Below are 18117 nucleotides of genomic sequence, written 5' to 3'. Positions count from 1 at the left end.
ACAGTAGTTCTACATGATACAGTTTGACAACTTTGTCTTCTACATTTAACTGAATCATGATTTCTACCCTATGTTTGATACCAGGGAAAGCTCTCAGGAATCTGATCATTTCCACATTCCTGCCTGCTGTCTTTCATTTCCTCATACCAACCAACCCAATGTTTTGTTTAATATTTCTTCATGAATTCAAGAGCCATAACATAACTTCCTGCTTTCTTCTCCTCTGGTCCTGATGGTAGGACATGTACAATTGAACAATAGTCATTTTCTTTAACTCTCTTCTACCAGGTAACAGGGGAAGGTCAGTCAGTGCTACTGAGGAGACCACCCCCTACTATCTGGAGACGCCTTACGGATACCAGCTGGACCTGGACTTCCTCAAGTACGTGGATGACATTCAGAATGGCTCCACCATTAATAGGCTGAGGAAGAAGCCCCTCAGGGCGACCAACAGCAGGGCAGAAGCGCAAAGTGGCACCACACCCAGCCAATCGTGGACCTCATCGGAATCCCTGTCCTCGGCGAGTAGTGGTGACACGGGTGTGAGTCAGTCTGCCATGTCGACCGGTAACCGAGGGAGACCCCCTCTTCCTCCACCCCACAGTGCCTCTACCACCAGCAACACCACCCCATCTAGTCAGGAAGGGTCCTCCGTCCCTCTGAAACCACAAGAGGGGAAGCCTGCCCCGGCCGTCCGCTCCCTGAACACCCCCAGGTTCAACCCTCAAGTGGAGAAGACCCTGGTGGAGACCCGTAGGCGCTTAGAGCAGGAGAAAACCTCCAGCACCACCCCAGCCCAGCCCCACCCTGAGCCCCATCCCCGTCGGCGCCTAGCCAGCTTCGGGGGAGTGGGCTCCAGTGGCTCCCTGTCCGCCTTCACCGGCTGGGGTTCCTACAACCAGAACAACAGCGGAAATGTCAACAAGCCTCATGCTGAAGGTGAGCTTTCCCTGCCCCTATCCCTCCACCACGGCTCTTCCCTGGGCAGCGGAGGGTCCCTGAGACCCAGCCCCCAGAGCTCTGGCAGGGATACTCCAGTCACGGGCCTCAGCCCCCTGCACCTGCAGCATGTCAGGGACCAGATGGTGATGGCCATCCAGAGGCTGAAGGAGCTGGAGGAACAGGTCAGCATTGAATTAAATAGAACAATAGAATGGACATTGGCATCAGGTGTAAAATGTTAGCCATCTTGGTCAGGGAATCTTTCATTCTAGAAACTGACTTAATGTGGTAAAATAAAGTGTAAAAATATATTGTGTGTTTCAATCCCATTATTAATTTATGTTTAAAAAATATCAGTATAATGATCTTGTAGATTTGCTTGCACACTGTTCGTTAGCTAGCTAGTCAGTTTTAATGGCTGATTTTAATGTATCTTTACGCAGGTGAGGAGCATCCCTGTTCTACAGGTGAAGATCTCTGTCCTCCAGGAGGAGAAGAGACAGCTGGTCTCTCGGATGAAGAACCAGGACCAAGAAGAGCTGAGTGACGTGTTCCGGAAGAGAGCCCACAGCACGGGCAGCGCCGGTCGGTTCCGGGTTGGGAAGGGCTCTGATCTTCTAGGGAAACCTGAAGATGGGCTGGAGAACAAGGCAGAGCACAACAATACCTCCTCTGGCCTGAAGGAGTTCCAGCAGCTGACTGCTGAGATGGAGGCTTTGGAGAGGACCATCAAGGGTGGTCGCTTGCAAGCACGGCATGGCCTCAACCAGAACACATTACGCAGCAACTGCAGAGCTCACAAATCAGTAGCCGTCGGCATTGATGAAGACTTGGATGCCATCTTAGATGTCAGGTCCTCAAAACAACACAGGGACATCGCCACGAAGACCAAGCCCACAGACACACGATGCATAGCAACGGGTGTAACTGAGGCCCACCTCGTTGTCACTGTGGATAAGGGGTCGGAGCTAGATGCCCAGCAGAGAATCATAGAAGCCCTGAAGGAGAGGGTGTGTCAGTTGGAGGCAGAGGTAAAGGAGTCCACCCTGCAGACGGAGATGGGCAGGCTGAAGCTGGAGCTACAGGCTGCCGGGGCCAGGAACAAGGCTGATAAAGGCTCCACCGCCAGGCCATCCACCCACAGCACCTCCACAGCCATGGAGGCCCCGGAGGCCAGGCCCAAGGCCCAGACCAGGAGCCTGGGGGTGGGCAACCACACAGAGGTCCAGGACGCCTCCGCTGGAGGTAGGATGGAGGTGGAGGGGTGGGGCTGTAGTGTTGGAGTGTCCTGTAGGCCGGAGCTGAAGAGTGTGAGCTCAGGACCAGAGGTACCGATGACTTGGTGGGTGGTCAGAGAGAGAGTGAAGACCCAGGACCAATGTGTTGGGAGACAGGTGGTGATGGTCACCCAAGGTGTGGGGACAGGGGTGAGGGTGTGTGACGCAGGTGTCAACACAGATCTGATCATGGAGAGTTTGGCTGCAGCGAGAAGAAGGGGGATGGGGGAGTGTCAGTTGGTGTCGGTGGGGAGCGGGGACTGTACGGTCGACGACGTGATGAGTGCTGTAAAGGAGGTCGGCATGGCAACCGACCCTCCAGTCAGAGGGGTGGATTCAGGTGTCATGGTATCACCTCAGACGGTCTCCCAGCGCACCAACACATCACCAACACTCAGCTCGGTCTCCCGTTTCACAAACACCTGCCGCTTGTTCAACACCACCTCCAGCACCAACACCGTGCTCAACACCCAGGAGAAACACACCAACACTGTGCACACCATCACCCGGAACATCGCTGTTGGCAACAGCAGGGTCCTAGAGCTAATCCACACCGTTGCTAAGACCCGCTCCGTTGGCATTGGAACGACCGTGCCATGGGGAGGAAACGCAGAACAACCAACCCAAACCAATGTGGCCGTCACCAAGGCAACAACCAGAGATGCTGGGGTCGGGATGACTAACGTGAACGACAACTTCCTGGTTGGACTGAAAACCCGGAACATCGCCTGTGGTCCTTCGTGTCTCCCCGACCCCACCAAGACCAGGAGTATTGGGATCGGGGTGGGTGAGGGGCGCATACGGGATCTTGCAGGACCACCATCACTGACACAGACATCCCATTCTCACCAGGCCCAGGGCCAATCCCAGTTAGAGCCTGGTCTGGACCACTACATAGAGAAGATGCAGTGTCTGCTGAGGGAGCAGCAGGGCCTGCTGACTGAGAGCTACAGTGAACTGGGAGAGGTGTTCATCCAGCCGGCGTCAGACAACACCACCCTCATCATGTCATCCGTCAACTCTGCCATAATACAGGGAGGCACGGAGGACAGGCCAATATCCTCACAATCCACAGGTATGGATATAGTCTGTCTAGTCTTTACACTCACAGTTTGCATCTGCGGTGGGTATTTACTAGGGATAATTGTTTGGTATCATGGACATTTTTCTTTATACACAATAATCCAGTGGGTGATTTTCTTCCTCTCTCCCTTGTACAGATTGTGTACAGTTCCAGTCCATCGCAGGGCCCGGCCAGTTCACTAACACCTCACCTAAGAGAAACACAGAAAGGTCAGGGGTCAGCCAGCGTGTCACTAAGGAGTCAGAGGTCAAGCAAAAGATACTACGCATAGAACACCAAACATCCTCTGCATTGCACGGTGTGTTTTTTGTTTGTTTTGTTGGTATGTGTCAGTTTGTGTGCATGTAGGGGGCTGAATGCAGTTGTATCCCAGTGGTGCCTTTTAAATAGTTGCATAATGTTGATGGGTTGAGAGCGGGAGAAAAATAGAAACTAAAGGAGCATTCTGCTGGCAGACCGCTCCCTAGAAGATGCCTGGCCTCCTTTGAACCAGTAGAACCATGGAGGAGGAAATAGCTCTTTCTCTGGTTTGGCATTGGCTCTGGAAGACCTACTATTGAAATATTTGGGTGGATGCTGAGTTTTGGAAAGCACACATCTCTCACTACACAGCGGTCTGTGGCTGACAGGCTCGAGCTGAAATTGTATGTCTATGTATGAGTGTTAGTATATGTGTTTGTCTCTGTAGAAAGTACTAGGTGAAGTAGACATTCAATAAGTAAAACAAATTCTCAGAACTTCACAACAAGTGGTTTACAACAATCAAATTAGAATTCATTGGGAAACCTTAACCCTCCAGGTCAGCCCACGACCGCCAACATGCTGAGGTCCATCATGAAGAAACAAGATGGTGACCGAGGCTACACTGGAACCAGGAAGAGCCTGAAGTTTGTGGGCGTAACCACAGGGTGAGGGTCTGATAAAACAGTACCAGTCAAAAGTTTGGACACACCTACTTATTCAAGGATTTAAAAAATGTATTTAGACTATTCTACATTGTAGAATAATAGTGAAGACATCAAACTATGAAATAACACATATGGAATCATGTATTAAAGAAACAATTGTTAAATGATTATATTTTAGATTCTTCAAAGTAGCCACCCTTTGCCACCCAGCTTTGCACACACTTGGGATTATCTCAACCAACTTCACCTGGAATTTCCAACAGTCTTGAATGAGTTCCCACATATGCTGAGCCCTTGGCTTTTCCTTCACTCTGCGGTCTAACCCAAACCATCTCAATTGGGTTGAGGTCAGGTGATTGTGGAGGCCAGATCATCTGATACAACACTTCATCACTCTCCTTCTTGGTCAAATAGCCCTTACACAGCCTGGAGGTGTGTTATGGGTCATTGTCCTGTTGAAAAATAAATGATAGTCCCATTAAACGCAAACCAGATGGACTGGCATATCGCTGCAGAATGCTGTGGTCGTCATGCTGGTTAAGTGTGCCTTGAATTCTAAGTAAATCAACAACAGTGTCACCAGCAAAGCACCATAACACCACCACCTCCATGCTTCACGGTGGAAACCACACATGCAGAGGTCATCCGTTCACCTACTCTGTGTCTCACAAAGACACGGCGGTTGGAACCAAAAATCTCAAATTTGGACTTATTAGACCAAAGGACAGATTTCCACTAGTCTAATGTCCATTGCTTGTGTTTCTTGGCCCAAGCAAGTCTCTTCTTATTGGTGTACTTTAGTAGTGGTTTCTTTGCAGCAATTTAACCACGAAGGCTTGATTCACGCAGTCTCCTCTGAACAGTTGATGTTGAGATGTGTTTGTTACTTAAACTCTGAAGCATTATTTTGGGCTGCAATTTTGGAGGTGCAGTTAACTCTAATGAACTTATCCTCTGCAGAAGAGAACTCGAGGTCTTCCTTTCCTGTGGCGGTCCTCATGAGAACCAGTTTCATTATAGCACTTGATGGTTTTAGCAACTGCACCTTAAGAAACTTTAAATATTACGTATTGACTGACTTTCATGTCTTGAAATAATGATGGACTGTCATTTATCTTTGCTTATTTGATCTGTTCTTGCCATAATATGGACTTGGTCTTTTGCCAAATAGCCCTATCTTTTGTATACCAACCCTACCTTGTCACAACACAACTGATTGGCTCAAACACATTAAGGAAAGAAATTCCACAAATGAACTTTTAACAAGGCACACCTGTTAATTTAAATGCATTCCAGGTGACTACCTCATGAAGCTGGTTGTGAGAATGTAAAGGGTGGCTTATTTGAAGAATCAAACATCTTGAATATGTTTTGATTTAACACTTTCTGGTTATTACATGATTCAATGTGTTATTTCATAGTGTTGACGTCTTCACTATTATTCCACAATGTAGAAAATAAAGAAAAACCCTTGCATAAGCAGGTGTGTCCAAGCTTTTGACTGGTAGTTTGACTGAGTTTTATTCTGATCAGACTTTGATATGTTTCACTGGTTAAAATCATCTCAGTTCTGTGTGTTGGCTGCAGGTTCAAGTCTACATATTAATGGTTAAACATATTTAGTTTGTGTAAGCTATGGCCTAGTAGAGGAAAGTTTGAAATAACTGAGGGTATTGGCTGCAGGTGTGAGTCCATGTCAACTAGTGAACCATCCAGCTCTGAAGAAGAAGAGAAGAACGGGAACGGGAGGTGGAGGGAGGTCTGTGGCCTCCAGGATCGGAGCCGAACGGGCGGGAACAAAGGGGTGGCCAACAGAGAATGTAGTGGCCATGGGAGGACGGAGATACAGGAGAGGTGAATATGGTAGTGGTTTTAGGGAATGTACTTCACTTAATCTCATCTCACCTCAGGGAGCATCAGTCATCCATAAATTTGCATCGCACTCTGGGAATTATTCTCCAGCTTGTTCAGGGTATATAGTTATTGTGCAATTAGTGTATCAAATATCTAGGTCCTATCCCTACAGTTTTCAGTTGAGTGAGAAGATGTTGTCTGCTTGCCATGCGCTGAAGACCCATCTGAGTGACGACCAGATTTTATCCAGCAGAGAACTGGTGAGTACTGCTAAACAGAGGCCAGTGGCACAAGTAGACTGAATGGAAGAGTGTATGTATGAATGTGTTTTTGTTTGTCTGTTAACAAGAATGTATGGGAATGGTCATGAACATTACTGGTTAATGACTACAATTGTGACTTTAGGAGCTCTCTAATTGCCTGTGTCCCTTTGATTCATCATACAAGAATTTATGAAACAATATAAAATGTTGGCACGGGGTCAACTCGATGTCTTGGAATCTAAACTAGAGGAAAAAATATTTCATTTGTGACATGTATAACTGAGGAATGTGCCGACTCCTGTAATTTTCTGCCGTCTGGTAGTGTTTCTGGGCAGGGACTTCAAGGCCTGGTTGTGTATGAGTTACATAGACACCCTCTCTCTCTGTGTTCCACCCAGACAACAACATCTTGCTCGGTCTTGGTTTACATCCTTTACGCCTCTTGAAACCTAACTAACTCTGACGCCACCATATGTGTTCCACATCATCTGCTTTTTATCTTGTCAAAGTGACTGGTTGAGTGATAGAAAACAGAAGGAGAAAGAAGAGCAGGGATGTAGTGATTAGTCCAAACAGTTTTAAAATTGAATGTTTTGCAACTAACATTTCTACTTGACAAATTTGGGTACTGTAGGTCCCTCCCCCCATTTTGTTCTGGTTGCTTCCGTTTAAGAAACGTTTTGCAACAGAGTTGGTATAATGAATACATCCCAGGGGAGAAAGAAGAGCAGGGATGGAGAGACTGAGGTCTGAATTATTCCCATATTCCAAGAACAGGATGTGATATCCAGAAGTGTTTCGGCCCTCCAGGACTGACATTGAACTGCCCTGTGCTCGACCAACCATGTGATACCCTTTACCACTGTACCTAGTCCTAACCATCCCTAATGTTCTGAAGACCTCTCAAAATGCCCTGGGCACTAGTCCCCTGTAATAGTTATTGTTGTGGATGATCTGTCACTGCCATCGGCAGTCAGTCTTCCCCTTAAGGAAGAGGGTTTGGTGAGGTCAAAGGAGCTGAAGTATTGGCTGATTATGTTTATTTTCATTCAGTAATGTCCCTATAATTACAATATGTCTTTGGTAATTCACTGTTCAAAATTCTCTGCACACACTGCATGATGGAGGGTTGCTAAATTACAGTACTGCGTGTTCGTCCTGACAGACAACAACGCCTGTTTGTGCTTTTTCCGAATTAAAAACACGAAGGCTTGACAGTGTGTCTTTGTGTTTGGCTGCATTTGTTTTAGCTCACCCTGGTGTGCAGGGTTTGGACATTTAGACCATGCCATTGGTTCTGAAGTGAAATCTCTGCCTGTCCAGGCAAGCTAGAACAAATTCACCCAATGTAGGTCTCTACTAGGAGTGTGTGTATGTCATAAATGTTTGTGTGCCCATATATGTGTTGGTTGACGTCCTGCTTAGAATGTATTATACTGTGTCCCACCCTCAGCGGTCCTGCCTGAACATGCTGCAGCACGAGTGGTTCCGTGTGTCCAGTCAGAAGTCAGCTGCTCCGGCGGTGGTGGGGGACTATTTAACGGCGTTCCGGTCAGTTTCTCCAGCCGTGCAGAGACACGTAGCCAACTTGGCAGACGGTAACGGTAACACAGCACTCCACTACAGCGTGTCCCACTCCAACTTCACCGTCGTAAAGAGGATGCTGCTGGCAGGTACTGATTCTGACTCAGACCTGAACCTGACTTCCATTTAAACCTCTCACTCATATGATGTTCTGTTGAGTACATTCATCTAAAATGTGTTCTTTCAGAGTATATAAAAGTTTGTGGTGGTCATGTGAGGTGAAATGTGTATATTGTGTAATGTGAGCACTCCGTTTGTTTGATTGACCTGACAAAGCAGTGAATTGGGAGCTTTAACAGTGTGCGGGCCTTCTTGTTCTATACTTCTTTCAGAGGATCCCCACAATCTGGTCACAGAGTTTTAACTGAGCTACCCGTAGTGTTATTTTTAATTCTGTGCCATTGTTTTGGCACATTTCCTCTTTGGCTTCCATTCAAGATGTGTGTAACGTGAACAAGCAGAACAAGGCAGGATATACCCCCATCATGCTGGCTGCCCTGGCTGCTGTGGAGGCCCCAGAGGACATGGAGGTGGTGGAGGAGCTCTTCATTAAAGGAGATGTTAATGCCAAGGCCAGCCAGGTATGTTGGGGTGTGTGTGTGTGGGGGGGGGGGGTGGTGGTTAAGTCCGAGCTTGTCTGGTCACTGGCTGAGTGTGTCGACTTCAAGCTCCCGAGTGGCCATCTCTTTGAGTCCATCTTTTTGTCTCTGACCTCTTACTGCTGACCTCTAACCCTTGATCCCCAGGCTGGTCAGACAGCCCTGATGCTGGCAGTGAGCCACGGCAGGATGGACATGGTGCAGGCCCTGCTGGCCAAGGGGGCAGAGGTCAACCTTCAGGATGATGAGGGCTCTACAGCTCTAATGTGTGCCAGCGAACATGGCCACGCTGAGATAGTCAGGCTGCTGCTGGCCAAGCCAGGCTGTAACGCCACCCTGAGTGACAGCGTGAGTTACTGTGTGTATGTTTGTCACTCCCGTAGCAGACTATCACTGTGTTAGTGTCTTTGTTTGTCTGATTCACTGTTTGTGCCCTGTTTGTCTGTGTGTATGCAGGATGAGAGCACGGCCCTGTCCATAGCTCTTGAGGCTGGACATAAAGACATAGCAGTGCTGCTCTATGCCCATGTCAACTTCTCCAAATGCCAGGCCGGGGTTGGTAACACGCAATATCTATAGATCGGGTCCCTCAGTTTGTTTTTATATACCTATTCTATAAAATTATGTACATCTGTTCCATACCAACTAATCGTGTGCATCCACCCTCTTTCCATAGGGAACCCCTCGTCTCGGTAGAAATACACCCCCCAGTTCCGCTGGAAGAGCAGTCTTTGAATGAAACTACCCGCAAGCCCCTCAAACCTCCACCCTTGCTGCTACACATAGACGTATGCTTAGTGTATGGAATAATTTGTGAAGGTTCTATGTGGCCCTTATATAGGGTTTATGAAGGCTTCAAAGTTTATGTTCGTTTTAAAGATGATTCCCTCGTATCCAAGCACTTAACAAGCGATCTGAGACCACAATTGTAAATGTTAGCCTAATGAAACGAACGAATGATGTAGCCTATATGGACGGCCTGTTCTCTTGTCCAGGTTGACAGCCTGAAACTTAGAGGTTGCTAGGCAAATCACTCTCCTACAGTAATTATATCCCCACGACCTGTGGCCTTTCTGTGTAGTTTATTTTCTGACATTTTAGTCTCTAGATTGAATACATTGCATATACATGCAGATAATTTCTTTCTATGCCCTCAAACATCAATATATTTGCATATATTTTTTATGTGATTGTCATTGTATATATCATATATTTAAGCCCATTGGAAGTACAGTTATGCATTTACAATTAGTATATTAGTGTTAAATGTTTCATTGTTTGTATAATGCTCTGTGCCTTATGCTTTTAAATAATACAATAAACTGAAGTACCTCTATCTTCCATGTGATTTTTACCCTTTCTAAATAAACAACAGGAAACACAGTTGATATTTGTACCTGGTGCCACCTGCTGGGACTTTCTGGTTGAACAGCTTCAGAACATCACTGTGTGAGAAACAGGACTCTGTAATGTTTCCTCCTGGTGGTGCTGTGGTGAATGGTTATCATGATATAACGCAACAGGAAAATATTTCTACATTGTTAAAAACCAACACATACCGCTGATGCCGGGGAGTATCAGGTGAATTCTACATGCCGGAAAGGTTTACTTTTTGCAATACAAAAGCCTTCTTAAATTCTGCTTCCTTTGTCCTAGAGAGGCTGCATATTTTATTATCTTCTGTTTGCTCTTCTGTTCACCGTGGGGCGAGGAAGTAGTGCTAGCAACAGGATTCATTTGTGAATGTCATCACAGTATTTTTCTGACTCACTCAGTAGGGCCTCAGATGTTTTCCAATAGTTACAGCAGTATTGTCTGCAACAAACCATTCATCTGGGGACCTCACCTCTAAATGGTCATTGTCTGGTTCGTTTCATTTCCTTCAGAAGCTAACAGAGAGCGAGGGCAACTCTGATTGTAGAAATTTTACTTGAGGTAAGAGGATGCAAGTCTAACTTTAGCGCAAACCCCATCTCCCTCCCTCCCACCTCCAGAATTGACAGCCTGCCCCATTAGAACTTATGTTCTGTTCTTACTGTTCTCCAAATGCTGAGAAATGTGTCTTGAGTATTTGGAAGCGAGTGAAGGTGATTAGCAGTTTCCCCTCATTAAAACTGAGGGATTAAATGAGATGAAGCAGATACTTCCCCTCATTCATCTCCATCCTAGTTTGTGTCCCAAATGGCATCCTATTCCCTTTAGAGTAGGAAACTATATAGCCCATAGCTTTCTGGTCAAAAGAAGTGCACTACATTTGTGTGTGTGTTTGAGAGTGTGCTTGAGCATGTCCCTCAATTCCATCTTCATATTCATATGCACAAACACACACTTGTACACTAATCATATGTTGCTACTGTTCTTTATTGTACCACTGTTATTATATTCTGATGCCTAGTTACTTTACCCTGTCTTCATGTACATACAGTGCCTTCAGTGAGTATTCACACCCCTTCACTTTTGCCACATTTTGTGTTATAAAGTGGGATTAAAATGGATTTAATTTTAAATTGTCATCTATCTACACAAAATACTCTCAAAGAAAAATGTGAGCATTAAAAATGACTGAAAAATAAAACACTAATGTCTTGATTAGCGAGTCTACATGTTAGAAACACCATTGGCAGCGACTACAGCTTGGAGTCTTTTTGGGTAAGTCTCAAAGAGCTTTCCACACCTTGATCAAATTGTATTTGTCAGACCTTACCTTGAAATGCTTACTTACAAGCCCTTAACTTTATTTTTTTGTAAACCTGTATTGTCAGTTAAGAAAACAATGATGAAATTAACTACAGTAAAAAAAGAAGAGTAACACAAATAAACAATGTGGAGGCTATATACAGGGGTACTGGTACTGAGTCAATGTGTGGGGCTACAGGTTAGTTGAGGTCATTTGTACATGTAGGTAGGGGTAAAGTAACTATGCTTTGATAATAAACAGCGAGTAGCAGCAGTGTAAAAACAAAGGAGGGGGGTCATTGCAAATAGTCCGGGTGGCCATTTGATGAATTGTTCAGCAGTCTTATGGCTTTGGTGAACAAGCAGTTAAGGAGCCTTTGGGACCTAGACTTGGCGCTCCGGTACCACTTGGCTTGCAAAGAGAACGGTCTATGGACTCTTAGACAATTATTTTGGGTCTTCCTCTGACTCTGCATAGTATATAGGTCCTGGATGTCAGGAAGCTTGGCCCCAGTGATGCCTTACGGTCTGATGCCATAAGTTGCCACACCAGGTGGTGATGCAACTGGTTAGGATGCTCTTGATGGAGTAGCTGTCAAACCTTTTGAGGATCTGGGGACCCATGCCAAATCTTTTCAGTGTCCCGAGGGGGAAAAGGCGTTGTCATGCCCTCCTAATTACTTTCTTGGTGTGTTTGGATCATGAGATTGTTGGTGAATTGGGGAGTGTTTGACCCTCCTTTTCCTGTAGTCCACGGGCTTCTTCTTTTATTTTGCTCATGCTGAGGGAGAGGTTGTTGTCCTGGCACCACACTGCCAGGTCTCTAACCTCCTCCCTATACAGTTGTGGCCAAAAGTTTTGAGAATGGCACAAATATACATTTTCACAAAATCTGCTGCCTCAATTTGTATGATGGCAATTTGCATATACTCAAGAATGTTATGAAGAGTGATCCGATTAATTGCAAAGTCCCTCTTTGCCATGCAAATTAACTGAATCCCCAACAAAACATTTCCACTGCATTTCAGCCCCGCCACAAAAGGACCAGCTGACATGTCAGTGACTCTCTCGTTAACACAGGTCATGTCATGCTGATTGAGTTTGAATGTCAGACTGGAAGCCTCAAGGAGAGTGGTGCTTGGAATCATTGTTCTTCCTCTGTCAACCATGGTTACCTGCAAGGAAACGCATGCCGTCATCGACATTCAATGTCGTCTTGGTTAGCAACTTCAGTGTAGATTTGGTCTTGTGATTTAGGTTTATTGTCCTGCTGAAATGTAAATTTTTCTCCCAGTGTCTGTTGGCAAGTAGAATGAACCAGGTTTTCCTGTAGGATTTTGACTGTGCTTAGCTGTATTACATTTTATTTTAATCCTAAAAACTCCATAGTCCTTGCCAATGACAAGCATACACATGAAATGGTGCAGCTACCACCATGCTTGAAAATATGCTGTCAAGGCAAAGGGTGGCTATTTTGAAGAATATCAAATATATTTGTTAAACACTTTTTTGGTTACTACATGATTCCATATGTTATTTCATATTTTTGATTAGCTAACGTTCCTGATTCTAGTTACTAAGCTAAATAAAATATCTCAAATTAGCTACTTACTATAAACTTCCTTGAGTTAGTTTTTGAACAGCTTCACACTTTGTTACTCCAGTTGTCAGTTTGATCACACACCATTTACACACTCATTGTGGCGCCCCAAATTAAAAAATGACTGTTGGAACTCAACCGCAGAAAATACTTTATTATTGTTGCTAGGCTACCAGTTACAGTGATTTTAGTTTGTGTGCACCTTTATGCAGAGTGAATACAAAAATTATAGCTAGTGTATGAAAGAATGACATGGATTTAATATTTGTCAAATTATTGAGCATGTCTTCAAATAAGCATCAGAAACTGTCCTTAGCATATCAAAAAGAAAATCAAGATCCTGATATGGACCTCAGGCAAGAGCATATGAATTGTATGTGCTGAGAAAATACACTATATAGGCCAACTGTATTTGTCATCATAGAGAAAATAAGATGTCCACATAGGCCTATCTCAGGATATCTAATGAGTCAATATCTGACCATATCATGTATGATATCCTGAGGGATTTGTTTTTACATAAAATACATCTGTATTTCATATTTGTCAAGTTATTGAGCATGTGCGGAAAACTCAAATGCATCTGATATCGTCCTTATTTTCACCATATCAAAAAGCATATCAAGATCCTAATATGGACCTCAGCCAAGACAAACATAGGCCTATCTGGAATTAATATAGCTTAACATATTGAATACTGAGAAAACACAGATATGCGATGTTGTAAACAGTCAGTATTTGTCAACATGAAGAGAGAAAATAGGATGTCTTAGGATATCGAATGAGTCCATATCCGGCCATAGGAAATGTCCATGAGTGATATTCGGAGTAATCCAATATCATATACACTGAGTATACCAAACATCTGAACAGCTTGAATTCATCGGGGCATGGAGTGTGGATTTAACAAGTGACATCAATAAGGGATCATCGCTCTCACCTGGTCTGTCTTTGTCATGGAAAGAGCAGGTGTTCTTAATGTTTTGTTCACTCTGTGTATGTCTGAAATACGTGCCAATCTACAAAACTAAATGCATTGGAAATGGTCTGTTTTCTCTAGAATATGAAAAACTTGTCATTGACTATGTTGACTCTGCAGACATACGGAGAGAGAGAGCCTATGTTTTGCTATATCTTTCTGTCTATTTACATTTCTTAGTCAGCAGGCTGGATAACTTCTGTACTCTTTCCCCTTTGTTCCCTCCTCCTTCCTTCCATCCAAGTTAGAAGATTCCTGCAAAAGAAGAGAATCAAGAATTGAGTAAAAGGCAGTTGAGAGTTGTAACGTTAGAATTAATGTTGAGGGGGAGCAGGGACAGACAAAATGTACTGTCAAATGTTAAAATAGGGGGTTCCACATTTTAAGAATTAAGCTAGCTCACAATAAATACACATATAGGAAACATGAATATTGTTTGTCCGTGTGTGTGTGTAAGAGAGACATTGTGAGCTAGCCTAATTCTTAAAATGTGGAACATTTTCCAGCTCTGTTTTTGGGTAGCATACCCAGTGCTCTGCCCCAACTGCAGTATGGAGTGTTGACCGCTCTGTCCCAACTGCAGTATGGAGTGTCGACCGCTCTGTCCCAACTGCAGTATGGAGTGTTGACCGCTCTGTCCCAACTGCAGTATGGAGTGTTGACTGATGCGCTCGAGCAAGCAGACTGCCTGTGCACAGAGATTTATTTATGTGTGAAGCACATATTCAAATCCTAGTTTTATCTGGAACTGATATGCCTACCTCCTTATTTAGATACTGAAATTAAAATTAGATTACTGCACACTTTATGTTAATTGCTTAAAATCTTTAAGGGAAAATATAATAGTCATATTTTCAGGGTCAAATTCAGGTGCTATAATTTTGGACATATTATTGATGGAAAAAAATGTGATAAAAATAGGGTTTTGTAAATCCTGGTGGTTTATAGTAGGATTTTGAAATGAAAGACAGGCCTACGTGTTATTTGGTTAGTCATAATTGAGTTGGTCATAATGGAACATCAAAACAACATTCAGTGCAACATACAAAATGTGCAGCCGACACACCCAGCAAGATGTAGTAAAAGTGAAAGCATTTATAGCATCAGAGATTCTCTAAATTAAGGACCATCTTTGATATCTATAGGACTGCAGAGACTGTCACACATTTTTGCTTTTAATGATCTAGCAAATTTGATGACTAGGAAGTGAAATATATCAAATTTCTTTGGTATTACATCACCTGCCGAATAAAAACCTCAAATGACCCTACTCCTGAACACTTGAATCGGGACAGATAAGCTGAAGTTGACCCAGCCTGAGTACCATTAGTCATAGCACATAGTAATATGATCTGCCGGACTTGGAAAGAGCTCGGCCGGCATTAAGCTACTCTGAATCTGAGTCCATGCTGAGTCCCCCGAGTCTCAAACGGAATAGGCCCGAGCCCAGCGTGTTGACTGGGTACAGTATGCCATGAGACCCAAAGCCGCTTTGGTGCACTCTGCCAGCTGTTGTTTGCCAGGAGTGCTAAGCTGAACCAGGCTAAACCTGATAAAAAAAGAATATTACTCCAATTTTAAAAACTCTAATGATGCCCACAAACACTATGCACATGTTTATATAGATTGGTGTTTATTTATTGAGTAGCATTTTGATAACTGGTCAGTAGTTCAATCAGATTTAAACCAAAAACTAGATATCAACCCAAAAGACTTCATGAAAAATATGTATTTTATTCAAATCAAATTGTACAAATCAAATTGTCACATGCACCTAATACATGTGGAGACAGGTGTAGACCTTACAGTGAAATTCTTACTAACAAGCCCTTAACCAACAATGCAGTTTATTTAAAAAAAGCAAGGGATAAGAATAACAAGTAATTAAAGAGCAGCATAAAAAAAACAATAGCGGGGCTATATACAGGGTGTTATGGTACAGAGTCAATGTGGAGGCTATATACAGGGTGTTATGGTACAGAGTCAATGTGGAGGCTATATACAGGGTGTTATGGTACAGAGTCAATGTGGAGGCTATATACAGGTACAGAGTCAATGTGGAGGCTATATACAGGGTGTTATGGTACAGAGTCAATGTGGAGGCTATATACAGGGTGTTATGGTACAGAGTCAATGTGGAGGCTATATACAGGGGGTACCTGTACAGAGTCAATGTTATGGTACAGAGCCAATGTGGAGGCTATATACAGGGTGTTATGGTACAGAGCCAATGTGGAGGCTATATACAGGGTGTTATGGTACAGAGTCAATGTGGAGGCTATATACAGGGTGTTACGGTACAGAGCCAATGTGGAGGCTATATACAGGGTGTTATGGTACAGAGTCAATGTGGAGGCTATATACAGGGTGTTATGGTACAGAGTCAATGTGGAGGCTATATACAGGGTGTTACGGTACAGAGTCAATGTGGAGGCTATATACAGGGTGTTACAGTACAGAGTCAATGTGGAGGCTATATAAAGGGTGTTACGGTACAGAGACAATGTGGAGGCTATATACAGGGGGTACCTGTACAGAGTCAATGCGGAGGCTTTATACAGGGTGTTATGGTACAGAGTCAATGTGGAGGCTATATACAGGGTGTTACGGTACAGAGCCAATGTGGAGGCTATATACAGGGGGTACCTGTACAGAGTCAATGTTATGGTACAAAGTCAATGTGGAGGCTATATACAGGGTGTTACGGTACAGAGCCAATGTGGAGGCTATATACAGGGGGTACCTGTACAGTGTCAATGTGGAGGCTTTATACAGGGTGTTACGGTACAGAGTCAATGTGGAGGCTTTATAAAGGGTGTTACGGTACAGAGTCAATGTGGAGGCTATATAAAGGGTGTTACGGTACAGAGTCAATGTGGAGGCTATATACAGGGGGTACCAGTACAGAGTCAATGTGGAGGCTATATACAGGGTGTTACGGTACAGAGCCAATGTAGAGGCTATATAAAGGGTGTTACGGTACAGAGCCAATGTGGAGGCTATATACAGGGGGTACCTGTACAGAGTCAATGTGCGGGGGCACCGGTGTCGAGGTAATTGAGGTACATGTAGGTAGAGTTATTAAAGTGACTATTTGTAATTTTATTTGCTTCACCTTTATTTAACCAGGTAGGCCAGCTGAGAACAAGTTCTCATTTACAACTGCGACCTTGTCAAGATAAAGCAAAGCAGTGCGACAAAAACAAAAACACAGAGTTACACATAAATAAACGTACAGTCATTAACACAATATTAAAAAATCTATGTACAGTGTGTGCAAATGTAGAAGAGTAGGGAGTTAAAGCAATAAATAGGCCATAGAGGTGAAATAATTACAATTTATCATTAACAATCTAGTGATAGATTTGCAGATGATGATGTGCAAGTAGAGATACCGGGGTGCAAAAGAGCAATAAAATAAATAACAATTTGGGGATGAGGTAGTTGGGTGTGCTGTTTACAGATTGGCTGTGTACAGGTACAGTAAGCTGCTCTGACAGCTGATGCTTAAAGTTAGAGAAGTAGATATAAGACTCCAGCTTCAGTGATTTTTGCAATTCGTTCCAGTCTGAACTGGAAGGAAAGGTGGCCAAAGGAAGTGTTGGCTTTGGGGATGACCAGTGAAATATACCTGCTGGAGCGTGCTACGGGTGGGTGCTGCTATGGTGACCAGTGGGCTGAGATAAGGTGGGGCTTTACCTAGCAAAGACTTGTAGATGATCTGGAGCCAGTGGGTTTGGCGACGAATCTGTAGCAAGGGCCAGCAAATGAGAGCATACAGGTTGCAGTGGTGGGTAGTATATGGGGCTTTGGTGACAAAAAGGATGGCACTGTGATAGACTACATCCAATTTGTTGAGTAGAGTGTTTGAGGCTATTTTGTAAATGGCATCTCCAAAGTCAAGGATTGGTAGGATAGTCAGTTTTACGAGGGTATGTTTGGCAGCATGAGTGAAGGAGGCTTTGTTGTGAAATAGGAAGCAGATTCTAGATTTAATTTTGGATTGGAGATGCTTAATGTGAGTCTGGAAGGAGAGTTTACAGTCTAACCAGACACCTAGGTATTTGTAGTTGTCTACATATTCTAAGTCAGAACTGTCCACAGTAGTGATGCTAGTCAGGCGGGCGGGTGCGGGCAGCAATCGGTTGAAGAGCATGCATTTAGTTTTACTAGCATTTAAAAGCAGTTGGAGGCCACGGAAGGAGTTTTGTATGGCATTGAAGCTCGTTTGGAGGTTTGTTAACAGAGTTTCCAAAGAAGGGCCAGATGTATACAGAATGGTGTCGTCTGCATAGAGGTGGATCGGAGAATCACCAGCAGCAAGAGCGACATCATTGATATATACAGAGAA

General features: G+C 44.1%; 1 protein-coding gene across 1 annotated transcript; it reads left to right on the top strand.

Moving 5' to 3' along the window:
• Positions 1 to 471: 471 nt before the first annotated feature.
• On the top strand, positions 472 to 9847 carry LOC135518190 (KN motif and ankyrin repeat domain-containing protein 1-like). The gene is made up of 11 exons (XM_064943155.1): positions 472 to 1124; positions 1386 to 3294; positions 3440 to 3601; positions 4103 to 4211; positions 5895 to 6065; positions 6238 to 6325; positions 7782 to 8001; positions 8351 to 8493; positions 8659 to 8859; positions 8968 to 9066; positions 9188 to 9847. The coding sequence occupies exons 1-11, from the start codon at positions 558 to 560 to the stop codon at positions 9248 to 9250; spliced, it is 3732 nt and encodes a 1243-aa protein (XP_064799227.1). The 5' UTR covers positions 472 to 557; the 3' UTR covers positions 9251 to 9847.
• Positions 9848 to 18117: the final 8270 nt, after the last annotated feature.

Source organism: Oncorhynchus masou, chromosome 28 (assembly GCF_036934945.1).
Source record: "Oncorhynchus masou masou isolate Uvic2021 chromosome 28, UVic_Omas_1.1, whole genome shotgun sequence".
Classification (NCBI taxonomy): Eukaryota; Metazoa; Chordata; class Actinopteri; order Salmoniformes; family Salmonidae; genus Oncorhynchus; species Oncorhynchus masou.
This window is presented reverse-complemented; position numbering and strand designations above follow the sequence as displayed.

Coding starts and splice junctions, on each gene's coding strand:
- LOC135518190 (XM_064943155.1), top strand. CDS start 558: ATGTCGACCGGTAACCGAGGGAGACCCCCTCTTCCTCCACCCCACAGT. Junction 3,602..4,102: donor AACATCCTCTGCATTGCACG/GTGTGTTTTTTG, acceptor TTAACCCTCCAG/GTCAGCCCACGACCGCCAAC. Junction 8,860..8,967: donor ACGCCACCCTGAGTGACAGC/GTGAGTTACTGT, acceptor GTGTGTATGCAG/GATGAGAGCACGGCCCTGTC.